This window comes from Camelina sativa, chromosome 15 (assembly GCF_030686135.1).
Source record: "Camelina sativa cultivar CO46 ecotype springtype chromosome 15, ASM3068613v1".
NCBI lineage: Eukaryota > Viridiplantae > Streptophyta > Magnoliopsida > Brassicales > Brassicaceae > Camelina > Camelina sativa.
In genome coordinates, this window is record NC_141894.1 from 12,681,023 (window position 1) to 12,708,345 (window position 27,323).

At 38.1% G+C, this 27,323-nt stretch overlaps 8 protein-coding genes and 1 pseudogene across 16 annotated transcripts; 7 read left to right on the forward strand and 2 right to left on the reverse strand.

The window, feature by feature from the left end:
* The first annotated feature begins 515 nt into the window (after positions 1-515).
* LOC104746677 (OVARIAN TUMOR DOMAIN-containing deubiquitinating enzyme 11) lies at positions 516-3,372 on the forward strand. 8 transcript variants are annotated; one of them, XR_015582306.1, is made up of 10 exons: positions 516-829; positions 1,152-1,380; positions 1,477-1,550; positions 1,745-1,799; positions 1,897-1,971; positions 2,356-2,429; positions 2,527-2,575; positions 2,762-2,857; positions 2,951-3,007; positions 3,107-3,372. XR_015582306.1 is itself a non-coding variant. In XM_010468198.3 (10 exons), exons 2-10 carry the CDS (start codon positions 1,171-1,173, stop codon positions 3,163-3,165), a joined length of 738 nt encoding a protein of 245 aa, XP_010466500.1. In that variant the 5' UTR covers positions 516-829; positions 1,152-1,170; the 3' UTR covers positions 3,166-3,372. The 8 variants fall into 8 exon arrangements, 4 of the variants coding, with proteins under 4 accessions (XP_010466500.1, XP_010466504.1, XP_010466501.1 ...); XR_015582307.1 differs by having other exon boundaries at positions 3,122-3,372; XM_010468198.3 differs by having other exon boundaries at positions 2,773-2,857.
* A 539-nt stretch (positions 3,373-3,911) lies between these two features.
* LOC104746679 (protein PAT1 homolog 1) lies at positions 3,912-7,972 on the forward strand. The gene is made up of 5 exons (XM_010468204.3): positions 3,912-4,445; positions 4,896-5,050; positions 5,153-5,209; positions 5,447-5,522; positions 5,704-7,972. Exons 1-5 carry the CDS (start codon positions 4,391-4,393, stop codon positions 7,707-7,709), a joined length of 2,349 nt encoding a protein of 782 aa, XP_010466506.1. The 5' UTR covers positions 3,912-4,390; the 3' UTR covers positions 7,710-7,972.
* An 814-nt stretch (positions 7,973-8,786) lies between these two features.
* Positions 8,787-9,696, reverse strand: LOC104746678 (protein JAZ13-like). Its single transcript, XM_010468203.2, has 3 exons — positions 9,539-9,696; positions 9,357-9,447; positions 8,787-9,256 (listed from the first exon to the last, which is right to left on the reverse strand). Exons 1-3 carry the CDS (start codon positions 9,610-9,612, stop codon positions 9,053-9,055), a joined length of 369 nt encoding a protein of 122 aa, XP_010466505.2. The 5' UTR covers positions 9,613-9,696; the 3' UTR covers positions 8,787-9,052.
* A 1,515-nt stretch (positions 9,697-11,211) lies between these two features.
* Positions 11,212-15,509, forward strand: LOC104746680 (uncharacterized). Of its 2 annotated transcripts, none has more exons than XM_010468205.3 (12): positions 11,212-11,645; positions 12,007-12,165; positions 12,282-12,364; positions 12,874-12,949; positions 13,065-13,132; positions 13,392-13,494; positions 13,940-14,064; positions 14,158-14,241; positions 14,474-14,620; positions 14,767-14,875; positions 14,962-15,081; positions 15,163-15,509. In XM_010468205.3, exons 2-12 carry the CDS (start codon positions 12,078-12,080, stop codon positions 15,234-15,236), a joined length of 1,077 nt encoding a protein of 358 aa, XP_010466507.1. In that variant the 5' UTR covers positions 11,212-11,645; positions 12,007-12,077; the 3' UTR covers positions 15,237-15,509. The 2 variants fall into 2 exon arrangements, with proteins under 2 accessions (XP_010466507.1, XP_010466508.1); XM_010468206.3 differs by having other exon boundaries at positions 11,475-11,645; positions 12,015-12,165.
* A 26-nt stretch (positions 15,510-15,535) lies between these two features.
* LOC104746681 (small ribosomal subunit protein uS10m) lies at positions 15,536-16,813 on the forward strand. The gene is made up of 2 exons (XM_010468207.3): positions 15,536-16,064; positions 16,205-16,813. Exons 1-2 carry the CDS (start codon positions 15,723-15,725, stop codon positions 16,589-16,591), a joined length of 729 nt encoding a protein of 242 aa, XP_010466509.1. The 5' UTR covers positions 15,536-15,722; the 3' UTR covers positions 16,592-16,813.
* A 411-nt stretch (positions 16,814-17,224) lies between these two features.
* On the forward strand, positions 17,225-20,032 carry LOC104746683 (DEAD-box ATP-dependent RNA helicase 9, mitochondrial). Its single transcript, XM_010468208.3, has 7 exons — positions 17,225-17,800; positions 17,894-18,021; positions 18,104-18,515; positions 18,622-18,720; positions 18,826-19,050; positions 19,147-19,308; positions 19,393-20,032. The coding sequence occupies exons 1-7, from the start codon at positions 17,366-17,368 to the stop codon at positions 19,747-19,749; spliced, it is 1,818 nt and encodes a 605-aa protein (XP_010466510.1). The 5' UTR covers positions 17,225-17,365; the 3' UTR covers positions 19,750-20,032.
* A 136-nt stretch (positions 20,033-20,168) lies between these two features.
* LOC104746684 (DNA-directed RNA polymerases II and IV subunit 5A) lies at positions 20,169-21,763 on the reverse strand. Its single transcript, XM_010468209.3, has 5 exons — positions 21,626-21,763; positions 21,258-21,475; positions 20,757-20,936; positions 20,541-20,654; positions 20,169-20,449 (listed from the first exon to the last, which is right to left on the reverse strand). The coding sequence occupies exons 2-5, from the start codon at positions 21,453-21,455 to the stop codon at positions 20,324-20,326; spliced, it is 618 nt and encodes a 205-aa protein (XP_010466511.1). The 5' UTR covers positions 21,456-21,475; positions 21,626-21,763; the 3' UTR covers positions 20,169-20,323.
* A 167-nt stretch (positions 21,764-21,930) lies between these two features.
* Positions 21,931-24,959, forward strand: LOC104746685 (DEAD-box ATP-dependent RNA helicase 53, mitochondrial). The gene is made up of 7 exons (XM_010468210.3): positions 21,931-22,461; positions 22,569-22,696; positions 22,802-23,213; positions 23,327-23,425; positions 23,541-23,765; positions 23,856-24,017; positions 24,106-24,959. The coding sequence occupies exons 1-7, from the start codon at positions 22,078-22,080 to the stop codon at positions 24,631-24,633; spliced, it is 1,938 nt and encodes a 645-aa protein (XP_010466512.2). The 5' UTR covers positions 21,931-22,077; the 3' UTR covers positions 24,634-24,959.
* A 516-nt stretch (positions 24,960-25,475) lies between these two features.
* Positions 25,476-26,942, forward strand: LOC104748429 (F-box protein KIB4 pseudogene; annotated as a pseudogene).
* The last annotated feature ends 381 nt before the right edge of the window (positions 26,943-27,323 follow it).

Genomic DNA, 27,323 nt, shown 5'->3' on the forward strand with positions numbered 1-27,323 from the left:
TGGATAAAAATTTATTCGAAGAGCCATCAGATTAGTTGATGTGGTCATTATATGGTGCACGCATGTCAATCATCTTTAAAGTTGAATGAATTTTTTTTTTTTTTCAGCAAGTTGAATGAATTAAAAGTAGTTGACAAACTTAAGAAAAAAACATTGTGGTCTTGGGCAACCTTTTTCCTCACACGCTTTTATATAACTCATTTTTAGATTTTGAAAAAATGTTCCATCATTTATTTAAATAATCATAATAAATGTGTGATTTTAAAAGATCATCTAGTTTAAATAATGCGTCATTGATTTTTTTTAATCAAGCAATAAAATGAATATTAACATAATGATATATTCCATAAAATAACATACTAGTAATAAATTATTTACTATTTATAACTGTATTCTTCACATATAAAAGATCAGTTTTTCATACATTTTTTAATTTTTTGAGTCGTTTATTTTTGCAGAAAATTACTAAAAAAACAAAAATAATTAACTGAAAATAAATAAACTACACGCTAAAATGGGTGACGTTTTGTTTGACCGCCAAAGAAGAAGAAAATAAAAATGAAGTCTTGAGGAAATCTCAGGAAGAAGAAAACATCTCTGAGACGGAGACCGACGCCGAAAGAATCCATTTTTATCTTTTTGTTTTGGCTCTCATCGGAGTAAAGAAACCTTTTTTTTAAGCTTCTTTCGTCGCTGACGTTTCACTTAGGTGTCTATTTCTTATCTTCCACGATTCTTCTCTCTCCCTATCTCTCCCCCTCTCTTCTTGCTTTGCCTGATCGATTTGGGATAACTTGAGTTCGCCAAGTCAAGCAACCCGATTTCGTTGGTAAATTATATTGTTTGTTTTGCTTTAAAGATTTAAGGGTTTCTAAATTACGTTTCTGTTAGTGAAAATTGAAACATTTACAAGATCGTTGGTGGCAATTGAGATTGTTTTGGCTTTCGTTTTCAATTTGGGGTTTTTGATTGAAAGAGTGTGATCTTTGATCTGGGTTTCTTTGATTTTGTGTGATTGAATCCAAAGTTGTCATCTTTTTGTTACGGATTTCAACAGTATTACCTTTTGGATTTGGTTTCTCAAGATCACTTGATTTGACAGCTTCTGCCATTCAAACTGATCAGAGATACTCTTTTCTCTTGCTTCCTAGGTTGTAGGATCTAAATACAATGGATGTAAACAATGTGAATCCATTTGCAAGTACAAGTGCAAGTGCAAGAGCAAGCGGTAGTACAAGTGCGAGCTCCAACTCGAGTTTTAGTAGCAGTGTCGCGGATACAGATGATGATCAAACCATTGCACGTATATTGGCTGAAGATGAGAGTTTAAGAAGAGAAGGCAAGCTTGGGAAGAGACTATCTCATTTGGATTCTATCCCAGTATGATAAGCTTCTTTTTTTGCCTAATCTCAGTTTGAACGCGTGGTGTGCTACTCATTTTTTGAATATCTTCTTTGTGGAATTTTGTATTGGCAGCACACTCCTCGGGTTAACAGGCAAATACCCGATATAAATGATGCAACATTAGACCATGAGCTGCTCTCTGGGAGGTTCTTATCTTTAATTCGACATTTCCTTTTATGTCTTCCTTGACCGCATTTTTCATTTGATGCTGATTAGATTGTTCATTTGGCAAAACGCCTTAGATGGAATAAACTAATTGCTTTGAAGCTATATAGCTCTAAAACATTGGTTTTGAACTTTCTGTCTAAGTCATATAAGATGGTCTCTCTTTTTTGTCTAGGTTGGCTACATATGGGTTAGCTGAATTACAAATGGAGGGAGATGGGAATTGCCAGGTACGTCGGTTGGGACATCCATATAGACCTTGTGTGAACTTTTCAAAAGATTTTGTATTGATTTGATCTGCCATCATATGTTATACTTGTTTGCCAGTTTCGAGCTTTAGCAGACCAGCTTTTCCGCAATGCAGAGTACCATAAACATGTAAGGAAGCATGTTGTAAAGCAGGTACTGTCTGAGAACAATCGTGTAACTCTGTTTCTTTGTTCACAAACTTATAGATTTGTTCTGAGAAGAATGTCCAACTGTTTATTTAGTCAAGGCTTTCAGGAATGAATGTGTTTAGTTTGTATCCACTGGCTTTATTCAAAGACTCTTGCTTCTTATGAAAATTCCCCACAAAACCCTCTCTAGCTGTTGTGTCCTGTCTCTGGTGACTTGTTTTTCAACCTTTAAAACTTTTTTCTCGGCTTTAGCAATAAGCATTTCTTGAATTTCACAGTCACCAGTTTTCTTAGTTGGGAACTCCTCTGAACTTGGTTTCTCTTAACTTTGTCACATAGACTAGTAGTTAATAATTGACTGATTCTGACTTAGCATGTGCATTTTCAGTTAAAACAAGAGCGGAAGTTATACGAAGAATATGTGCCAATGAGATACAGACACTACACCAGGAAGATGAAAAAGTGAGACATCTTTGTTTTAGTTTTTGTTTTTGTGTCAGCAAGTAATAAATTACTGTCTGATTCATTCTTTTTGCTGATACATTTTGGATGTGACCAGACTTGGTGAATGGGGAGATCATGTAACTCTTCAAGCTGCTGCAGATCGAGTAAGTTATAATAGAAATACCTTCTTTTGAGTTTACGATAAGACTACAATTGGTTTCTAAACACACCTTAAAGATTGGATCTTCTATTGAGCAACTGTATCTTGAGGAATCATCCCAAAATTAACCTTTTATACGCTCACATTTCGTTCTTTTTTTTTTTACTTGAATCACTGGCTGCTGACTCAGCATTACTGTAGTTCGAAGCCAAGATCTGCTTAGTCACATCCTTTCGGGATCAATCCTACATTGAGATACTTCCTCATAACAAGAACCCTCTTAGAGGTACAAAGCCTCACTCTCTTCTCCCTTTACGCTCTAAGCCAACTTTATACTCGGTCTCAACCTTCTTGTTTGAATCATTTCCCTGTTCTGCAGAGGCTTGGCTTAGCTTCTGGAGCGAAGTGCATTACAATTCACTATACGCTAATGGAGGTAAAACTCAGTTTCCTGCATTTCAACTCTACTTATTAAGACCTTTATCATTATTACTCACTAATTATCTCCATTGCTTCTGAATCTCAATCTGAGTAGTTCTTGCTATTCCAGATGTTCCAACAAGAAAACCCAGAAGGAAGCATTGGCTCTTCTAGGATTGGGATACATAGGTTCATCTCCATATGTATAATGTAATACTACTATACCTCCACCTTCTCTCAGATTTGTGTGATGAACTTTACAATATAACCCTTACTTTGTTGTATGCTTTATCATTGGTTCTCTTTCAACACCTTGGTTGTAAAACAATGAATAAAACATAGATATCATTTTTTATATTAATAATCATTTTATTAACTTTATTCATAACGAAAATACAACTAAACATCAAACATTTTCATAATTGATATAGATGTTCGAATTGGGCATAAATATTCATTTTTTTTTTTTTAAATGGACCATAATGAGATCAATTTGAACCGACCGGGATGAAATACAATCACATGGATCAAGTAACACATGTCGTTGAGTTATATATAATTTTGATAATATATACAAATCTTTGCATTTTTAAAATATTAAGATTTTGGTTGAGTTTTGTTGTCAAAAAAAAAAAAAAGATTTTGGTTGAGTTTGGAACAAGTAAAGTAATGGGTCTTAAACCTCAAGAATAATAGAATCAGTGGGATCGGACAGAAAAAGCTTCACTTTTTTTTCTTTGACTAATACAAGAATCATTTAGGCAATAGATGTGTAGTAAAACTATTTTGCATTTTCTTAAAAAAGAAAAAATTAAAATCTTTAGATATTTTGAGCAATAAATTTTATAATAAAATTAGCTTTTAATTAAAATATGTTGGATTATGTAACTATTTAAAACTATATTAATTTATGAAGGAGTAAACAAAATTGGAATAAAAAGTGAAAAAAAAAAAAAAAAAAAAAAAAAAAAAAGGTGTTGGTTTTTTATGGGTTTGGGGAAAAAGGTCAGGTCATGTGTCGATGTTACACACGGCGAAGGGGAAAAACAGAACAAGAAAAAATAAAGGCCATTGCTTTCTTCTTCCTTCCCTTCTCTTCTTCATCCCTCTCTCTCTCTCTCTTTTTTATCGCGGAGAGAAGAGATTTTAGATTTTGTTTTTTCTTTATTATCCCTTCTTCTTCTTCTTCTTCCAAATTGAAAACCCTAGCAGCAAATCTCCTCTGCTAAGTTTTTTTACTTACCCCGCTCTCAAATTTCTCAATTTTGTTGTTTTTTTTTCTCATTCTCTCCTTCACAAACCCTAAGGGGGTAAAGGGTTCTCTCTTATGTTCTCTTGCTTCTTCATAAAGCTTTGCTTTTTCCGAAACCCTTTTCGTTTTTGATTGATTGTTTTGATCATGGAGAGATCCGATTCCAGGGATTTGTACAACTTTGTTCGTGCTTCGTCCTTAGGTCAGTTCTGTCTCTTCTCAAAAGAATGTTTCTTTCTTCCTCTTTATGGTTTTTTGGCTGCTTAGCTTCATTTTGGATCCGGTTTTGTGTGTTGGTTGTTTCGTTTAAGCATATAAAGGAAGGAGATTTATGCTTAGATATATGTGATTGTGTTCTGTATTGATTTAGGTCACTTAGCTATAATGGGATCTGTCTTGTACTGAGGATTTATGGGTTTTGCTTAGCTTTCGTTGTTGTGCTCCACAATGCACAAATGATAAACCAGTTTTGAATACGAAAAAACTTATCTTTAGAGAATTTTTTAATCATGTGAATGTGATGTTTATATATTGTTGTTATCTCCTTTTGATTGAAAGTTTGTGTTTTTATGGTTATGAGGGCAGGAGTTTAACTCTTGTGTTTATGATATTGGATTCTGAAGCACCTGTTGTTTTTGTTGTGTGTCTGCAGATAAGAACACTACACTCTTTGATGCATCACAATATGAGTTTTTTGGTCAGAATCTGGACGAAATGGAAATTGGGGGTCTTGACGATGATGGAATGATCGCTCCTGTTCTTGGACATACTGATGATGATGAGTATCACTTGTTTGATAAAGGAGAGGTAACATGACTTTCTCTGTCAAAAGCTTACATCTTGATAAATACATGATAGTAAAATTCGTTTACTGATGTTTTACTGATAGATACATGTTGTTGATTCCAGGGTGGAGGTTTAGGATCACTATCTGAGATCGATGATCTAGCGACAACTTTTGCAAAGGTTAGCATAATTATTGTTTACAAACACTATAATTGAAAATCTTAATATCTTAACTACCATGTCATGGTCGCATGTGATAGTTATCTTCTTTTTCTTCTGGCAAGCTTACAAAAGTAACTACTTCCTCCAAATAAGAGCGAAGAGCATAATTGTTTTATCATGCAATGCATATACCTTTTCCCAGTTTTATTAACTTTTTGTATGTGGTTTTTAATCTACCTATTCTCTTTTGTGTAGATAAACAGAAATGTTACCGGACCCAAACACCCTGGAGTTATTGGTGATAGAGGATCAGGATCCTTTTCAAGAGAGAGTGAGTTGAATTCCTAACTTGGTTACTACTGAATTATTTTTTAGCTTGTATAAACTTGGTTCCTGGTATTGTGGTCATTTTAAGTTGCAAATTCAGTACTTTTTCATCTGAATATCGAATTACCTGTTTCGAGCTATTATTTCTACGATTAGCTTTTTCTGACTGAACTCTTATCTTATAGGTTCCTCTGCTACCGATTGGACACATGATGCAGAGCTCACAAGCTGGTTGGACGAACAAGATCAAGAAGCTAAAAGATGGTCCTCACAGCCACAATCATTTGGTCATTCAAAACCTTTGTACAGGACATCCTCCTATCCTCAGCAGCAACCACAGCTGCAGCACTACAATAGCGAACCGATAATCTTACCAGAATCAAATTTCACCTCATTTCCCCCGCCTGGTAGCAGATCTCCTCAGGCTTCACCCGGAAATCTCCTTCGCGCTCCTTCTCTTCCTGGTGGTTCTCAGTTGACCTATTCTGCACTTTCACCACTGTCAAATTCTAGTTTTCATCCCTCCGGATTGTCGCAAGGGCCCCAGTATGGTGGTAATTTGGCTAGATATGCGTCGTGCGGTCCTACTCTTGGTAACATGGTGCAACCGCATTGGGCCACTGATCCTGGTCTTGTGCACGGAGATCATTCTGGTTTGTTGCATAGTTTGGTGCAACAACATCATCAACAATTGCCTCCTCGAAATGCTCTTATGTCGCAACATTTGCTCGCCCTCCAGCAGAGACAAACATATGCTCAGCTTGCCGCGCTACAATCCCAACTGTATAGTTCCTATCCTTCGCCATCACGTAAAGTCCCTTTTGGAGTTGGTGAAGTTAGGGAACACAAACATAAGTCATCTCATAGAAGTCGAAAGAACAAAGGCCTCTCTCAACAGGCATCAGATGCAGCTAGTCAGAAAAGTGAAAGTGGACTGCAGTTTAGATCAAAACACATGACTTCAGAAGAAATAGAGACTATCCTCAAAATGCAGCATTCCAATTCACACAGCAATGATCCTTATGTCAATGATTATTACCACCAAGCTAAGCTTGCCAAGAAGTCTGCCGGATCTATTAAAGCAGCCTCTCACTTCTATCCCGCTCAGTTGAAGGACCACCAGCCTAAGTCTCGTAATAGTTCTGAACAGCAACCACAGGTTCATGTAGATGCTCTTGGAAAAATTACGCTTCCTTCTGTCCGCAGGCCTCGTGCCTTGCTCGAAGTTGACTCTTCTCCTGGCGATGGAAGCGGGGATCATAAGGGCTCAGTAAAACATTTGGAACAGGAACCTCTTGTTGCAGCTAGAGTTACGATTGAAGATGCTCTTGGAGTTCTTATTGACATAGTTGATATTGACAGAACTCTCCAAAACACAAGACCCCAGGATGGCGGTGCCCAAATCAAGAGGAAGCGGCAGATCCTGCTAGAAGGATTAGCGACGGCACTTCAACTTGCTGATCCGTTCAGCAAAACCGGTCAGAAATCCGGGATGACAGCTAAGGATGATGTTGTCTTTCTACGTATAGCGACTCTCCCCAAGGGTCGGAAAATGCTTACGAAGTATTTGCAACTTCTAGTTCCAGGTACTGAGATTGCTCGAGTTGTTTGTATGGCTGTATTCCGCCACTTGAGATTTCTGTTCGGCGGCCTGCCTTCAGATACTCTAGCAGCAGAGACGATATCTAATCTTGCCAAAGCAGTCACGGTTTGTGTTCAAGCAATGGACCTCCGAGCACTGAGTGCTTGCCTTGCAGCTGTAGTTTGTTCTTCAGAGCAGCCACCTCTGCGTCCTATTGGAAGTTCTGCTGGGGATGGTGCTTCAGTTGTCTTGATATCTCTTCTTGAGAGAGCTGCTGAAGTAGTGGTTGTTCCTCGAGTCATGCATGGGAATCCTAATGATGGTCTCTGGAGAGCCTCATTTGATGAATTCTTCAACCTTCTTACTAAATACTGCAGAAGCAAGTATGAGACGATCCGAGGTCAGAACCAAGGTAGTGCAGCGGATGTTTTGGAGCTGGCGATAAAGAGGGAAATGCCCGCAGAGCTTTTACGTGCGAGTCTGCGTCACACCAATGACGACCAAAGGAACTATTTATTAAACTTTGGTCGTAAACCGTCGGCAATTAGTGAGTCGGCGTCTCATGCAAGGGGTGGTGGTCAGATCAACTCTGAATCTGTGAGGGGTTAATAAAGAAAAGAGAAACCATGGGCTTGGAAGATTCCAGTTCTTGGTTTTGGCTGTGGATCAAAACAGTAGGGGTGTGGTGTGGACTCGGGAAACAAACTTGTAAGTAACCTGATGGTGTAGGAATCTTTTCACAAGGGTTCAGGTGATAAGTACTTTTAGATTCTGCTCTTCTTTTTTCTTTTTTTTTTTTATAACTTTGAACTCTTCTATTTTCCGTATGTTTTTAATGGTGGACAAATGCAAATTCTGCTTGGTTGTGTATTTATGATGATGGGAAAGAATGTGAAACATGGAGTAGGTTATCGGAAGAAGAGAGATCTTCCGAGGGGAGCCATATTTTGGTGCTCTAGTCGTTTAGGGAACAAAATAGGGAAGTTAGTGTAGTAGTTTGGGAAGGGTATATTAGTGTTTGTGTACAGAATGATGAACCCTTTATCCGGAGAATAGTGAGATTGGAGGCTAAAGAACACAATAGGTGCTAATCCTCTTCGATTAACAGGTTTAGTTCTGGAAAGCAGCTGGGGAAGGGATTTTACAAAGTTTGTTATCTGATATGTTTGTTTCCTCTTAACACTTGTGTCCTGTAATAGTAATAGGAACACACAACCCCTCATTTTGAATACTCTTGGATCCACCTCTCTCGTTGGTTATTTCAAGATTTCATCTTCTAGGCTTATCTACTTTTTTTTTTTGTGATGAGCCTGAGAAGAGTACAATACTAAAGATCCACCTCTCATTGGTTATTTCAAGATTTCATCTTCTAGGCTTATCTACTTTTTTGTGATGAGCCTTACAGTACAATACTAAGATCCAACTGGTTTTGTTAGTAGCATCTTTGTCTTGACTAGTGATTATTTGGAATCATGTTGGAATTCATTTTCTCCTTTTGGAGTAAATCCGTAGATAAATTAGATTATACTACAAAACTTCTGTAATGGTGTGAATGACTAAGAGCCAAAGATGAGCGACGCGTAAACTACTAATCATTAAGTCTTGTGCAGTGTAGTCTTTGGTGGATCCAGCGATTTCTTATCTTGTAAAGGAAAAAAAAAAGTAGAAGAGTTACGTAGAGCTAACTTGGAAAAAACGGACAACCTCATAAATTCATGGCAAGACAAGTGTGAAACTTCATACATGAATGGGGAAGAAAAAAACTAATACAAACGATCCAAATGATCCTAGTTTTATACCAGCTTCAGTGGTCGTACCAGTGCAACGTCTTGATTTTAAAAACCAAAAAAAAAACTCGAAGTTCATATCGTCGAGTATCGAGAAAAATGACAAGATCAGTGAAAGAAGAGCTAGATTTTTCTTAACCACTTTGTTTTTTTTTTGGTTGATAATTAGAAATTATGAGGAGAGGATGAGGATGAGGAGGTGGAGCCTCTAGGTGTAAGTGTAATAGTTTTGCTTCTCTTCCTCTTCTCCAAGAACCTCTTCACGGATCTCTTCACCGAACAGCCTAACGGCGATTCCAGTCTCACCGGTGCTAACTCCAACGTTGTTACTCCACGCTCCTTCCTTGCCATCTCTATTATTGCCCTTATCTTCACGTATTACAAATTTCACTCCTCAATATACTATAATCAAATTATCGATAAGCTAATATAAAACGGAAAAAAACACTCAAGCATACAAAAAATGTACCTGGATCTCTACAAGATCGTACTCGCTTAATCCTTCATTATAAAATGCATTGTTGTCCTTAGGTTTCATGGCTGATGAATGATCACTAACCCTATATATTAAAAAAGAAAGTTATTCAAAACGAATCAAGAGGTTTAAATTAAATATGGAAAAGTGGAGTAATTTGCATAAATAACACTCACGTAGAATCTTGGTGACAAAATTGAAGCGTAGGGGTCATTGGAGATAGGCAGAGATCTAAGCTGCAACCATTCATGATTCTCTCTTCTTAAAAAGATGATTACTCTCTTTGGTCGATCTTCGTATCAAAGTAATCAACATTGACATACTTTGCATGTAAAGTATATATAAGAAAGTGCCATAACTTTTTTTTCTTTTTTTTTGGTTGGAAAATAAATAAATATCTGCAAATTTGGTCACGTGCTTCATGTTTTCCATACAAAGAAAAATCGTTTTAAAGAAAATGGTTTTTTAAAAAAAATATATGACATATCAATTGTGTAAGATTCTTGAGTAATGTGTATCTAATTTGTATTTGTTTGTGTGTGTTGTACATTTACAATATTTCTATTGTACAGAGTATTTATATTTCAAAGATAAATGATATGCATATATAAGCTAATAAGTTTTATTCATGCATGCATATACAAATTTATAATGTATATATATTTTTGTTTTTTAATGTATTAATTAGTGTTGTGTTTATGAAGTTTGACGATATGTCATATATAGTTTGAAATAATTAATACAGTATAGGACTTGAATTTTAGAATTATACATACATACTGTGTTAAGATATAAATTAGGATTCTGACTTTGAGGGTTTGTGAAAAGATTGGCCACATGTAGTGTCTATGCCATGTGGGGTTTTTGGAGTCGTTTGGTTTAATATACTTTCCAAAAATAGAAAGTCGATCCATAAATGTGAATGGTAACTGGTAAGTGGATTTCGTATTTTATTTTTGAGGCATTACGGAATACACAGTTTTTAGTTGAAAGCATGATTAAAGTTAGGTATAGAAAAGTTGATAATATAAGTGGATGAATTAAAACACGTGAAGCATGTTTTTACAAACTGTTCACGACTCACAAAGTCACGTGTTCTCTCCTTTTTGTTTATTTTTCTTAATCATGAAAACAAAAAATAGATAAAGACATGGACATGATTATGAACTTGGAAGTAGACATATGGGTAATTAATATGACTTTGATCGAAATAGGTATTGAAATGATGTGATAAGGGTTTTGATGTTTAGTCTGCTTTTAGTATTCACGACACGGACCATTTGGCCCACGACATCATGGCATGGACTTACGACGAATCGTATAAATTGTTTTTTGGGGGTGGTCACTAGTCTGAATCAATTAAAGTGATTACACCAATCTTATTTTGTTGTCGGGAAGCCTTGTGTAAAACGTGATTGCTTTGTTTAACAAAGCATCATTTTGGGAGTTAGTTTCTGGTGGGAAGTTTGAGATTTGGGCTTATGGGGTCCCAATTGCTGCCTAACATTAAAAGGCGTTTATACGAACGGCCCAATCACGTTGCATATTGTCTTTTGTCAACCAATCACCCTTTTCGACAAAAGTATAAACGCCTTTTGATGTTAGGCATATCAAGATTAATGTTAGCATGAGCAACATATAAAAATATAAGGTAAGGTGTTATTAAAGATTTGCTTTAACGTAACAAAGGGAACAAAACGCACAAGTTGATACATTAGCAAAGTATGCAAGAATGTTTGTATTCACACTCTACTTTAATCTTTTGGAATTTTTTGTACTAAAAGCCAACTCTTGTACTTGTTTTTGTTAGCAATATAAAAAAGACAATAAAAAGAAAACAAAAGAACACGAGCCACGAGCATGATTCGTGCCAATTCAAAGGCCCAAGTTTGGTTAGCTTCATCATAGAACTAGTCCCATATCGTCTTTGAGTAAAAATGTAAAATCGTTAAACAAAATCCGAAAAAATTGAAACAAAACATTATTCCTCTCCCAAAAATCACTAATTCAGAGAGTATAAGGGGTTTTACGTAAATAAAGAAGACTATTGTCCTCTTTTATCACAAATAAGAAAGTATATGTAGAAAACTGATATGTTTAGTAAATTGAGGGGTGCAGTTAATAAATAAAGAGAGACGGAAAAAAAGAGACGCCGTTCAATTTCACCGCAGAAGAGAAGAAGTAGAAGAAGAAGAGCCTTTCGTTTGTCTTTCTCCCGGACTCGGAGATCTCTTTTCTCTTCTTCTCCCGGCGTGCGCTTCATCCTCATCATCTTTGATTCGGGTACGATCTCTTAAAATCGATTTTACTTTTGGAATTATCTTTGTTTCTTCTCTTCTTACGCCATTGTTTACGCATAAGTTGGGAAGTTATCCAATCTAGGGCCGGTGAAGATCATACTTAGAAAAAAATCTGATTTTTGTAGATGAATTCGTTGTGGGCAATGTGGCCTTGCATCTTCTTGGTTGTTTTAGCTAGACCCTTTAGATAGAACCGCCATGAAAGCTCTCTGCTTTGTCTAGATCGAGCAAAAATTTACAATTTTAGAAGAGAATTGCGTTCTAATAGGAAAGATAAAGATTTGATGGTTTAATTAGGGGAGTGGAATTGAATGAATTTGGCAATATCTAATGTTGGTTTGTAGTTTTGTAGAGGTCCTCCTCGGTATTGGATTTGCTTAAGAAGTATTTATTATCATCGAGGGAAGCTGCTAGGATGGGTGTGAAGCAAGCTCTAAGGAGCATCGATGCGTTTCCAAGAGCAGAGGATCATTTGTTGCAGAAGACACAATCGGGTGCAGTTGGTAATTGGATCTTTTTTTTTTCTTCTATTCGCTCTTCTCGTTGTTTGAGAAGCCCTCTTTTGAATGCTTGATGTGTGTTTAAGCTTATTTTAACATTAAATTTGTTGTTATTGTAGTATCAATTGTTGGACTTCTTATAATGGCCACTTTGTTCTTACACGAGCTGAGTTATTATCTTAACACACTTACAGTGCACCAGGTATGTATGTTTTTAGTTTAAGCGGAATCTGGTACTGTTAATGTTTTTTACTGCCCTGACTCTAGCCTTTAAACTGCTACGAATAGTTGTATAAATTGCAGTGAATTATCTTCTGTTCCATATGTCTTATGAAATTCCGAGGATGAGTGCTGTTAATTAGTATTCTTCCATCTGTTATCCTTGAGATTCGTTGATGCCACTCTAGTTAGAACTATGCATATTTGTCATTGCCTCATTGATTTTGTTATTGTTGTGAACCATGTATTTTTTTCACTAGGTAACATGTCTTGAGTGAGGTAATGCAAATTGCGTTGAATGTCCCAGTCGAATTTTTGCAGTGATCTATACCATTAGGAAATTATGTATTTGAAGTCTCTCTGTTGATTCAACCTCATTGATACCCTAGTCATTCTCCGTCCATTTTACTGACTCGTAGGAGTTTTTATCATTTTGTATATTATAGCTAATGTAATCAAAATGGAATTTGTGTCATGTCTTTTTCCTTCTAGATGTCAGTGGATCTAAAGCGTGGAGAAACTCTACCAATACATGTAAATATGACGTTTCCATCTTTGCCTTGTGATGGTAAGTGAACTTCGCTGATCACATAGTTGCCAAGGCTATATAACTTTCTTTCCTCCACACCTTCTCGAATACTTGTGGTTGTAAACTTCGTCATTTGAGCTTACTTGTTTTGTAGTATTGAGCGTGGATGCTATCGACATGTCAGGGAAGCATGAAGTGGATCTTGATACAAACATTTGGAAGGTAAGATGAAATGCAAATTACAAGTATTTTCACATGTTTTCTCTTCTACCTTATTAAAATTACCAAAGTATATATTGTTAGATTGCGCATGAAACAGTATAGCAGTTCATACTGTTCATATATCGGTTAAACATTCTATTTGAAGGGAGCTGTTTGGATATTTCGATTAGCATCTTAATCTCTCACTTCTTATGGCATTTTTCTCTAGTTGTACATTTTTATTAGCGAGTTTATTACTCACAATTGCGAGTATCTGCAGCTCCGTCTCAACAGTCATGGACATATCATTGGCACAGAATATTTATCTGATCTTGTTGAAAAGGGGCATGAGCATGGTCACGGTCACTCGTCTCACAAGCATGGTAACATTTTAACTTTTTGAGCCTTTACTGAGTTTGTACCTTTTGTGACGAGCTTCATTTTCCTTAGCTGTCCTTTAATGTATATATGTCTTGTTACTTTCGGAAGAACAAATAGTCATGTGTACTTGTCAAAACGTGTATTCAAAAGCTAGCAGCTACCCAACCAACTAGATCCTTGACATAAAAATAAGGGTAAAAAGCTATTTTATAATATGATGTACACCTTCCTCAAATGTGTTGTAAATCTGGAGGACTGAATTACACAAAGTTTGTGCTTCCAATCAAATTTTAATGGGAACCTTACAAGTTGAGTTGAGGCGTATCATTAACGTGAAGCAGATGTAAGAGAGTCCCAGTGATAGATAGGTGTCATGGTAGCTATCTTTTTTGGTACGAGAATAGAGACTTAATCATGTACACACTTTTTCTTTTGTGCTTGCTGAAGATGGCAAAGAAGAACACAAGAATGAGACCGAAATCGAAACATTGAGTTCTCTAGGCTTTGATCAAGCTGCTGAGACTATGATTAAAAAGGTGAAGCAAGCATTGTCAGATGGAGAAGGATGTCGGGTATTAACCGTTGCTCTTGTCAATATACAAACTAGAGATTTTGTGTTACCGGCTCTTAAGAAATCAGAGACTGATCTTTTTGCTGTTTCTCAGGTTTATGGTGTCTTAGACGTACAACGGGTTGCTGGAAACTTCCATATTTCAGTGCACGGGCTGAACATCTATGTTGCTCAGATGGTAGGTATCATTATTATTTCGCTTAATAAGCCATCCTCTTATCAGGACTCGAGTGCAAAAGTGTAACCAAGAAACATACTTTAAAATCCGATTCGTTGAAGTAGGTTGATTAAGTACCATGACATAGATTCATAGACGCTAAATTGCTCTCATCATTTGTATTTGCATCTCATTCATTGACTTACTATTTGATATCCCTTGCTAGTAAATAACTAATCTATTTACCCTACAGATATTTGGTGGTTCCAAGAACGTCAACGTGAGTCATATGATTCATGATCTATCCTTTGGGCCGAAATACCCGGGAATTCACAACCCACTTGATGACACCAACCGAATGCTGCATGACACTAGTGGAACATTCAAATATTATATCAAGGTGTTTATCCAAATCCCTCGCTGTTCTTTTTTACTTATCTAGTTATCTCGCTCTGCTGAGTATATGTTTTAAACCTCATTATATGTTACTTCGAATCATAGGCTTTAGTTAGTCGAAGTCAATAATTTCTTTCTGGTATGGCGCAGATTGTTCCCACGGAATATAGATATCTTTCGAAAGACGTACTGTCAACAAATCAATACTCTGTAACTGAATATTACACGCCGATGACTGAATTCGACCGGACATGGCCAGGTTAGTTGAGCAAAGTTCATTTGAAGTACGCACCTGATTTTTATTACTCTGTTTCTGTTTTGTTTGATGTGCTTTCCATTTTCCAGCTGTCTACTTCTTATATGATCTTTCACCTATCACTGTGACAATCAAAGAAGAACGTCGAAGTTTCCTCCACTTAATCACTCGGCTTTGCGCTGTATTAGGCGGTACCTTTGCTTTAACAGGTTCGCCCCCATCTTCAGTGGTCTTTGTCTCAACACTCATCTTTCAAAATCTTTGCCTAACATATCATTGTCTTAAAACAGGAATGTTAGATCGTTGGATGTTCCGTTTTATTGAATCTTTCAACAAGAATCCGAGTACCAGAAGCATACACTAGTGAAACAGAGTCCAAAACAATGAGAAGCAGGAAAAAAAAAACAAGGAAGGAAGAAGAACATATCATTCCAACAGTTGTAATCATCTGCCTTCTGAGACAACTCACCAGAGATTCTAGGATTGATGATACGTTTACACAGAAACTCTAGAATCCATGGATATAGTTTTTTTTTTGCATTTCACTCTCTTATGTATTATTATTACTCTGGTTTTAACTAGTTGAGTTATTTTGTAATTTTTATTCACTTTGGGTTCATGAGAATTTTATTTAACATTTTTGCATCTTATAACTTGTCTCTCAAAAGAAAAAGGAAAAAAAAAAACATAACTCTATAGCTCACCGTAGTTAACGTACACTCGTCGCAGACAATCTTGTCCTCACTTCTGTGTGTTTCGACTGAAAAATTAAAAACCCTAATTGGGATTTTTCACTTTTGCTTCTTCCAATCTCTGATTCATTTCCTCCGTCTCACCGTTGAATCTGAAAATGATCACCGGAGTACTTCGCCGATCTTCATTACCGTCGAGGCAAACTCTCTCCGCCGCGTTAACCTCCTTCGATTCATGTCTTTCTCACAATCTCACTCCATCCTCCACCGCAGCCTCCTCCATCACCCCTCGATTTACTCTCGCGTCGTCTCCGAACTCATTTGGGAGGGAGTTCCACAATAGATCTGAGCCGCCGATGTTTGTTCCCGCAGGAATCGCGTTTCACGGTTACGCTACTTCACCAGAGAGTAAATTCAAAGATTCGAAATCTAAGAAATCTAAGCTTAAAATTGCTCCAGAGAATGTCAAACCATTGAGTAGGAAGGAGATCGCTCTCCAGGTACTTGTTTCTCTCCTCATTCATTCTCTAAATCGAATTGTGTCAATGTTGTTGCCTTCACCAGATTCAACAGAAACGTCCTACAAGTTTTGTTGTTGAAGTCATTGTGAATCGTTGTTGTGTTTGTGGTTTGAATGTAGAAAGAGGCAGCAGAAGAAAGCACATCAAAGATCAAAGGAACCAAGATTTGCATAGCGATTCGATCTTTCGACAACCCGGAGAAGCAAGCTTGGTGTCTTCCTCCTCATACCCGTAAAGTTGCGATGCCGGACACGAGGACGCTGTACACTGTGCTAAGGTCGCCTCACGTCGATAAGAAGTCGAGGGAACAGTTTGAGATGCGGTTCAAGAAACGGTTTCTTGTCATCAAAGCTCAGAGTCACGAGCTGAGCAAGAAGCTGTTTTGGTTGAAACGTTACCGTATTCTTGGAGCTCAGTATGAACTTCAGTTCCATTGTAAGACTCGTTTGGATATGACTAAAGTGTTTGGCAACATTGCTGATGTCTCCACCACCATTGCTCAATGAGATTGGGGCTACAAGGTATATCATTTTCAAGACGCAACCGGGTAGGTTTTGACCCGACGACTCTGCAATAATTTTGAAACCTTACGGATCCAAAGAACTCAGACTTTGCTTCAGATCAGATCCTGTAGCTCTTTTCTTGCTTTAGTAGTATAAACATGTGTCTTTTGTTTTGGAACTATTCTTAAAGATCAATTGAGTTTCAGTGACGAAATGCTTTCAGTTTATGCTCATTCTATATAATCACTTATGATCTGATTTGAGACACAAAGTAGTATTGGTTGTGATGTATCCCTTCTGAACCAGAGCCTGATTTATTTGCCACCACCGGAGAGCCAAAGGAAACATTGAGAGTCAAACCAAAATGATTGCAGAAAGAGTTTTAAACTCCTAAGTCATGGACTCTAACATTATAAACATAGCACAAACAAATTTGGAAAAAGAATTAGTTCAATCGTAATGAAGATTAAACAAAATCAGAAATCATTAACTCGGTCTTTGGCTCTTTGCTTTGCATCCAAGAACACACCTTTGGGCTCAAGCGAAAGTTAAAATTTTTAAAAACACACTCGCACGTGCACGAACATACCATAGACTCACCCGCAGGAGATTATAACAAAATGCACCCTTTATACCCGCCTTTGTTAAAATCTCTCTCTCTCTCTAAACCCTTTTGCCGTCTCTTCTAAAACCCTAATTCTCATCTTTGGGGTTTCACATTTCATTCACACTTCTCACCAGAACCCATCACTCACTCTTCTTCACGAATACCTGAAAATGATCAGCACAGTACTCCGCCGATCTTTCCTCGGCACATCACAGCGTACCCTCGCCGCTTCGGTGACCTCCATCAACGCGGCTCTGTTTCATCACCTTGCTCCATCCGCCGCCGCCACAGCCACAGTCTCCGATCTAGCAAATGGGTATGCTAAAGTCAAGCCTCTCGTTCCGAATTCGAACACTTTTGGCGTTAAAGTGAGAGACTTTCATGTTAAATCTGCGCCGTCGGAGTTTAGATCGTCGGTTGTTTCTTCTGCTGGGTTCGCGGCTCAAGAGTACGCTTCTTCGTACGAGAGTAACGATGGTGTTGATTCGGAAGGTGTTGGTAGTAGCAGTGGTGGTGATGGGCTTGCGATATCTGAGCTTGGTATATCTCCAGAGATTGTTAAATCTTTGAAAGCTAGGGGTATTGAGAAACTCTTTCCTATTCAGGTATTACATATATGATCTTTCTCTCTGTTCCATTTGGTTATGTAGATCAAGATGTTTTGAATTGAGTTATTGATGTTTGTGTTGGTTGAATAGAAAGCTGTGTTGGAGCCAGCGATGGAAGGTCGAGATATGATTGGTCGTGCAAGGACTGGAACAGGAAAGACACTTGCTTTTGGGATTCCTATTATTGACAAGATCATCAAATTCAACGCTAAACATGGGTTAGTGTTTACTGTATATCTATGGATTCTTTCTTAGATTTATGTTTCGTTTGGTTCTTATGTTGTCTTTTTGATGTGACAGTCGTGGGAAGAATCCACAATGCTTGGTTTTGGCACCAACAAGGGAGCTTGCTCGTCAGGTTGAGAAGGAATTTAGGGAATCTGCTCCAAGCTTGGATACTATTTGTCTCTATGGAGGTACACCTATCGGACAGCAAATGAGGGAGCTGAACTATGGTATTGATGTGGCGGTTGGAACTCCTGGTCGTATCATTGATTTGATGAAAAGAGGAGCTTTGAATCTATCAGAAGTTCAGTTTGTGGTTCTGGATGAAGCTGATCAGATGCTTCAAGTTGGATTTGCGGAAGATGTTGAAATTATATTGCAAAAGTTGCCAGCAAAACGTCAGAGCATGATGTTTTCTGCTACAATGCCGAGTTGGATCAGATCTCTTACCAAAAAGTACCTGAATAATCCTTTGACAATTGATCTTGTGAGTAGTCTTATACCTGCTTGTGTTTGTATCTGAAAATTTCTCAGAATCCCTGAATGGCTTTAGCAGAGTAGTTTTAATGACACATGTGTTGTTATGTTATTAGGTTGGAGATTCAGATCAGAAACTTGCAGATGGGATTACAATGTATTCTATCGCTGCAGATTCTTATGGAAGAGCATCCATCATTGGTCCTCTTGTAACGGTATGTAATCTCTACTTTGCATTTAAACCTATTATATGTATGTATCTCGTTTTGATTCTTCTTTCTGTTTCAAGTCGTGATTTTATAACATCTTCTCTTTTACAGGAGCATGGCAAAGGAGGGAAATGCATCGTCTTTACCCAAACAAAACGGGATGCAGATCGCCTTGCATATGGATTGGCGAGAAGCTTCAAATGTGAGGCTTTACACGGTGACATATCCCAAGCTCAGAGAGAAAGAACACTTGCTGGTTTCAGGGATGGGAATTTCAATATTCTTGTTGCAACTGATGTTGCTGCCCGTGGACTTGATGTACCCAATGTTGATTTGGTAAGTTTATACTACATTTTTTCTTGCACTTAACTAGTTCTGTTTCAACTAGTTCGGTTTCACATTTTATTAAAACATCTTGTGCTTTGTGTGTAGGTAATTCATTATGAGCTTCCTAATAACACGGAGACGTTTGTTCACCGAACGGGGCGAACAGGTCGTGCTGGAAAGAAAGGTAGCGCGATCCTCATCCACGGTCAAGAGCAATCCAGGGCTGTTAGAATGATTGAGAAAGAAGTCGGAAGTAAATTCAACGAGGTTAATATCTCTTTCTTACACTCTTTCTATCTTTTGTTTGAATGCTTGGGTAACATTTCTGTATCTATTTTGTTTTGAATTCAGCTCCCTAGCATTGCTGTGGAAAGAGGAAGCGCAAGCATGTTTGAAGGAGTCCCTCGATCTGGTGGGTCCTTTGGAGGAGGACGATCAGGTGGTGGTAGTTATGGTGGCGGTTATGGTGGCAGCGGTGGCCGTTCAGGTGGTGGTAGTTATGGTGGCGGTTATGGTGGAAGCGGTGGCCGTTCAGGTGGTGGTAGTTATGGTGGCGGCAGTGGCCGTTCTTCAGGAGGTTTTGGGGGATTTGGTTCAGGTGGTTCAGACCGTTCTTCAGGAGGTTTTGGGTCAGACCGTTCTTCTCAGTCAAGTGGAAGGAGTAGCTTTGGTGGGTTTGGATCAAACGATGGTAAAAGATCTTACTGAGGAGTGTTGGGTGGAGGTTTTGGACCTGATCCGGCAATAATGGAGTTGACTTAGGAGAACTCAGTACGAGTTAAGTAGTTTATCAAGGAGTCGAGCTATATATAAATCTGTAGCTACTTCTTGTCTCGTAAACAAACATAAGTTATATCATTATTTCACATTCCCTAATTTAGTTTATTTCTCAATTTGAGTGAAGAGTGTTCCTTTACTTCCTTCTTCCATATATTGTAGCTCATTTGCTTGGCCATATCATAAGAAAAAAAGTGTGGATGATCAAAAGAAACTCGAGTTTTGGATAAATTCAAGTTATCCCAATTGCTTTATTTGAATTTACGGTTTATATATATCTCAGGGTGAACTCTTGAGTCTAGTGGTTTCTTGATCAGATAAGATCTTGCAAGCTTTTGGATAGAAGCATATACAAAAATTGTTTTAAGCTTTAATTCTACTATCTGATAAACAAAAATAAAACACAGTCAACAATTTGGTTTAGTACAAATGCATTACTCTTTTATGTTTCACAACTCTCAGTGTTCAACTTGCAATCCGACCCACAAAAGCTTTTTTGTTTTGCTTATACGACATAGCGATAGGTAACATAACGACCAGCAGTTTCACTTGGACGAATGATCTTCACGACTTGCCCACGTTTTAGTCCAAAGTATCTTGCGATTGGATCAGTCACTTGGATCCTTGGAAGCTAACAACACCCACAAAGTTCCAAACTTTAATCACACAAAACCACAAGAAGCTTATCATTACTAAAAACAATGATTTTTAAATCGACTAACCTGTGTCTCCTTCACTGTGTATCTCTCCAGTAAAGTTTTCTTCTCCTCGGTGGTAAGAACTTGATGCTCAGGAACAAGAACATGTTCTTTAATGTTCACTAGCATTTCCGCCTCCTGCATCAACCACCCAACCATAATTCAGGATGCTGATGTGTATACAGCGGATACAAAATCATGAAAACAGAAGAAATCAGTGTGTTTTCTTCTTTACTTTACCTGGAAGACTTCCAAATGAAACTTAGAAGAGATCTCACTAATGCAAGTTCGAGCAAAAGGGGTCAAGTTCTGCTGCACCACCAAAATTGCTCTGTAAACATTCTCTGACTTCATCCGGTTCGTGTACATCTTCATCGTCTTAACTCCAACTTTCGCCTCATCAGGGAAGAAAATATAGAGCTACAGCAAGAAGGGCACAGGGAATCAGAGACTAACACAACGAAGAATCAAACCCCACAGAGATACCAATCTTGCTCTATGTTATGGCCTTAAAATACCATCTCTACAGCTTCCTCACCGACTTAAAGAGATGACATTTATCTATACCACCTTCAAAACTTAGCTCTCTGTAACAATTCCAATGTCTACTTACTAAATGAAACATTCTCTAACACTAAAACCCCTAACACATTCTGTTCTCATCTCACACCCAATCTAAACCAATTAGATAAACAATGATAGTCTCAGACGAAAGAACACTAACGAGGAGCTGAACAAAACCTGATCACTGTTATCATTTCTCTTAGCCTTGAGAGAAACAAGATCCTCCCTTTTCATGTTATCGCCATGTTTCCTAATAAACTGATGCTTGGTCATCGTAAGCTCAGAATCCGCGATAAAATAGCCACGGTCCTTTAACATCTGCATCAACGTCTTGTGGATTCTGTACAGCCGTTTAATCTCATCTTCCGTCAACATCTTCTTCTTCGATACTAAATCTGCAGACACACCAAAACCGAGCGCGTATGAACCAAAGCGACACACGAAATTAGGGTTTTTTCACAAAATTGACGGGAAACAATTTTAGGTTTATACAAATCTCTTAACTTCGAGATTAATAATACACTGATGATAAGGAGAAAACTCACGTTTGGATACAAAATCACAGAGACGGTTGAAGAAGCAATTTACAGAGAGAGGCGAAGACGAAGAAGAAGAAGAAGAGAAGAAGCGGCGAAGCTTTCCTTTTACCTCCGAACCCTTTTCTCAGTCCTATTATATTGAAGCTTTATTGCACATGTAACCCCGATTTATACTCAAATCCTGATTTAACCGCTTAACTTTATTTTAGATATGAAATACCCATCTCCGATAATAAGCCAGTAAAGGCCCAATGGGCTATACTTTGGGATATCCGACCCGACCCGTATATCGATCACACCTAAACCCTTCCGCTGATATTTTTTTGTTGCATCCGCACTGTTCTTGTTGAAGAACTTAACTAAAACCCTCTGTGTCTGTCTTCTTCATTTACAAATCCCTAATTCCCAAATCTTGGGGTTTTACATTTTTCCTTAATCAGGAAACACCTGAATCCGAAATGATCACCACTGTGCTTCGTCGATCACTCCTTGATGCATCAAGGAGGACTCTTTCCGCATCGCTGACTTCAATTAACGCTGTTTCATTTCACAGCTCTGCACCAGCCGCCGCCGTAGCCAGGGTCTCCGATCTTACAATTGGATCTTTTTCCGATGTCAAGCCTGGGTTTGCGTTTGGTGGTGTTAAAGCAAGGGAGTTTCATTTTCAATCTGGACCGTCGGAGTTCAGAGCGTCGATGGTTTCTACTGGTGGGTTTGCGATCTCTGAGAGTAGTGAGAGAGGGATCGAGAGTGATGGGCTTGTGATATCTGAGCTTGGGATATCTCCGGAGATTGTTAAAGCTTTGAGTAGTAAGGGTATTGAGAAACTCTTTCCTATACAGGTATGTTATGTTGTCAGATCAAAATTTGAAATTATTCAGCTTTCGTGTTCCATGTTCTTGAATTATGAGTAACTGAGATTTTATGTTTGTTTTTGTGGTTTGAGTAGAAAGCTGTGTTGGAGCCAGCGATGCAGGGACGAGATATGATCGGTCGTGCTAGGACTGGAACTGGAAAGACTCTTGCTTTTGGGATTCCAATCATTGATAAAATCATCAAATACAACGCTAAACATGGGTTAGTGTTTACAGAGTCTTTAACGATCATTTGAGGTTCAGAGATTTACGGTTTCTAATTAGTTCACTGATTTTGGGGGTTTTTGTGTGATCTTTGATGTGACAGACGAGGGAGGAATCCGCTTTGCTTGGTTTTGGCACCGACAAGGGAGCTTGCTCGCCAAGTTGAGAAGGAGTTTAGGGAATCTGCTCCAAGCTTGGATACTATTTGTCTCTATGGAGGTACACCGATTGGACAGCAAATGAGGCAGCTTGACTATGGTGTTGATGTTGCGGTTGGAACTCCTGGTCGTGTCATTGATCTCATGAAAAGGGGAGCTTTGAATCTATCAGAAGTTCAGTTTGTGGTTTTGGATGAAGCTGATCAGATGCTTCAAGTTGGGTTTGCTGAGGATGTCGAAATTATATTGGAAAAATTGCCAGAGAAACGTCAGAGCATGATGTTTTCTGCTACAATGCCCAGTTGGATCAGATCCCTTACCAAAAAGTACCTGAATAATCCTTTGACGATTGATCTTGTGAGTAGTCTCGTACTTGCTTGTGTTTAGCAGAGTTCTTAATGAAATGACATTTTGTGAAACATGTACTATTATTATGTTTTTGTCTAACTGTGATGTGTTATTTTATTTAGGTTGGAGATTCTGATCAGAAACTGGCAGATGGAATTACAACTTATTCTATCATAGCAGATTCTTATGGAAGAGCATCCATTATTGGTCCTCTTGTAACGGTATGCATTCTCTACTTTGCTTCTGAACTGATGTGTTCATTTCTGGTGTTTCTTTCTTAGTTGTCAGTCGTGTATGGCAAAGACTCAAGTGTTTATAATATCATTTCTTTTGTAGGAGCATGCTAAAGGAGGAAAATGCATTGTCTTTACCCAAACAAAACGGGATGCTGATCGTCTCTCATATGCATTGGCCAGAAGCTTCAAATGTGAAGCTTTACATGGTGATATATCGCAGAGTCAGAGGGAAAGAACGCTTGCTGGTTTCCGAGATGGGCATTTTAATATCCTTGTTGCGACTGATGTTGCTGCCCGTGGACTTGATGTACCTAATGTCGATTTGGTGAGTCAAAACTACACTTTTTCTTGCTTCAAACGAGTTCTATTGTCTCATCTTACTAAACCAATCTATCCGACTTGTGATCATGAATAGATAATTCATTATGAGCTCCCTAATAACACGGAGACTTTTGTTCATCGAACGGGGCGAACTGGTCGTGCAGGAAAGAAAGGCAGTGCTATTCTCATCTACAGTCAAGATCAATCCAGGGCTGTAAAAATAATCGAGAGAGAAGTTGGAAGCCGATTCACTGAGGTTTTATAAGCTGCCTTGTTTTTACCTATTTGTTTCTTATGTTGAAGGCCTCGAGTAACTGGTTGTATCTATTGGGTTTTAAATTCAGCTCCCTAGCATTGCTGTGGAACGTGGCAGTGCAAGCATGTTTGAAGGAATCGGTGCTCGATCCGGTGGGTCCTTTGGAGGAGGCATGAGGGATCGTGGTTCAAGCTTTGGTGGTCGTTCAGGTGGTGGTGGCTATGGTGGTCGTTCAGGTGGCGGCGGCTATGGTGGCAGCAGTGGTGGCTATGGTGGAAGCAGTGGCGGTTATGGTGGCAGCAGTGGTGGTTATGGTGGAAGCAGTGGCCGTTCAGGCAACCGCTATTCTGGTGATTCTGACCGTTCTGGTTTCGGGAGCTTTGGTATGCGTTCCCCTGAAGAATTCGATGCAGGTCGTTCATCTCAGTCAGGTGGAAGAAGCAGCTTTGGTGGTGGCCGTTCAGGTGATTATGGTAGCAGCAGTGGCCGTTCAGGGGGATCATCAAGCAACCGTTCATCTGGTTTTGGGGACTTTGGCTCGGATCGTTCTTCTCAGTCAGGCGGAAGGAGTAGCTTTGGTGGGTTTGGCTCAAACGATGGGAAAAGATCTTACTGAGAAGTGTTTTTGACCGGACCCGGCAATAATGATTGGTTGACCCTAGGAGGACGGATTCGGTGACAGAGTAGAGTAGTTTGCTACGGGATACAAAGGAGTCGAGCTATATATATATATATATATATATAATTGTGAAGTTATGTAAACAAAACATAAACTTGTTGAAGTTATGTCATACGAGGTTTTTTTCATAATTTGTTGTTTCTATTGATTGAAATGTCATGTTTTGATCTACAGTATGTATTTTCTAGTAGTGTTTATCGGATAAAAGTCTTGATTTACTCAAGACACATTTTTTAATTGGATGACCTCTATTGTCCCGTTAATCAGCCCAATGCAAGGGAGCTCCTCGGTTTTCCAACTTTTGATTCCTTTGTATGGATCAGTTTATCAATAGACCATATAAGGGTTCTCGACTTTTATTTCGACAAAATTCAACAAATATTTTTACCTTGGACAGATTTGACCTAAAAAGACCTTAGACAAAAAAAAAAAGTCTCTGTTTTGTAACAGAGGATTTAAAAAGAAAAGCAAAATTGAAACTAATTTAGCTAAGATGGTAATGGCTTAACTTGCTCATGAAGAATAATATCACAAACCAATAATTTTAATAATCCAACGCATTCTAATAACCAGTTCAAGATTATCCAAAAGAAACTGTTAAGTGTTAACTCTGATTTAGTTTGGTTTAGTTTTCCACAAATGGTTTGGTTAATAACTCTGGTTTAGGTCATTTGTATTTTTATCATACACCTACAAATATAATCTAAAGTTTTTTTCTTTTTTTTTTTGGGGGTTTTAATGTGAAATAAACCCTAAAGTTGCCGCCTAAGAAGAAGGAGATGATCGGTTCTGACGCCGATACAAAGTGTTCGATGCTTGTACCCGATCTGAGTACAATACACTCTCTCGAAGACGTACGAATAGTGAAGCCTGGTAAGATAATCATCAAAGGTTATGCAGTTTCAGGGGTTGGACGAGCCATAGAGAGACTAGAAATATCTCTGGACCAATGGAACTCTTGCGTGGAAGCTTCTAAAACCCCAAAAAAGGGTAACAACAACTCGGCATGTGTGTCGTTTGAAGCCACCGTTGATGTTGCACAGACCTACAAGGTCACAGCCAAAGAGATCAAAGTTAGGGCAATAGTGAAAAAATGTAAACAACAATCAGATCAGTGGCAGACGCTTGTCCCGGACTTGATTCGATCGATCTTCAAACGCTTGAACTTTGTTGAGTTTCATCGAGCCAGGTCCATTTCTTTAGATTGGTACTCCACTGCTGGACTATGCTACAGAGAACACCCAACTCCATGGATCATTCTCTTTTCAAACTACAGCCATATTTCATGTAAGTTGATTGATCCTCTTCAGTACAAAACATACGAGGTAAAAGATCTAGGGTTTGATTTCCATAGGAGTCGTTGTTTGGCAAATTGTGGTAGCTGGTTCTTGATGTTAGACCATAGAACTGATTTTTATATTTTCAATCTGTTTACTCGAGAGAGGATTCGTCTTCCGAGTCTGGAAGCTATGGATGGATCGCTAATGAGGTTTGAGAGGTCCGGTGAGTATGACTTCATGGTGACCTTAGATTATAAAACTAAGTATGGACATTTTTCTTCGAGTAAGATCAGAAAAGTTAGAATAAAGAATGCAGTTTTGTGGGTAGATGAAAGGACCAGAGATTACTTAGTTGTGTGGAATCTTGAATGCTTTATTGCATATCACAAGAAAAGTTATTGTAACAATAGTTGGAAAGTGCTTCAACCTTTAGACATGCAAGGTTGTTGCGTCGATATGGTGTTTAAAGAAAGCAAGCTTTACGTTCTTAGTCTAAGTCGAACAATCACTGTTTATGAGTTTCGTGGTGGTGCTTCTCCAAATGAATGTGCAAGTTTTAGTTCTCCGGATTTTCAGAAAGATCATGACTATAGTCTTGTTGTGACTATGTCCGGAGAGGTTTTGATGATCGCGAGGAAGATATGCAAATTCGATATCCACAAGATGGATCCAAATTCGTTAAAGTGGATTAAAATAGATTCTATTGGGAATGAAGCGTTGTTTTTGGATCAAGGAACAACTGTTGAAGCTAAAGATGGAGTGAAAACAAATTGCGTATATTTTAGTAATGATCAGCTTCATAGATACAATGAGATTGGTCTATGCTATGGAACTAATGACTGCGTCTATGATATTGAACTCGAGAGTGTTGTCCAATCGTTTCAGCATTTTGCAGATATATCGCTAATACCTTTCAAGGATGCTCGTTGGTTTTTCCCAACTTTTGGTGGCAAATTGTTGCGTTAAAAGCTTTCAAGTTTTGTGTTTTGTTATGTTTTTTTTGGGTTAATTAGGAGAATACCACAATTTTGAAAGTTATTTAAGAGAATACCACAACAACATTTTTTCATTGGAAAATATCATAGGGCCCACATTTTTTTGGGAGTGAAAAGACATAATCACCCTTTTCTGTTTTAGTGTTAGATAGAAAGAGTGAAAGATTTGGTGTAATTTTTTAAAATAGCATGTAATATTTATATTTTACATGTTATATTGAACTAAATAATGTTTAATTGTAAACCCAAACCGACAAATAATCTCGTTTTAATTGTAAAATCTAAACCCTAACCATCTAATTTCGTTTTAATTGTAAAATCTAAACCCTAACCATCTCATTTGTGAATCCAA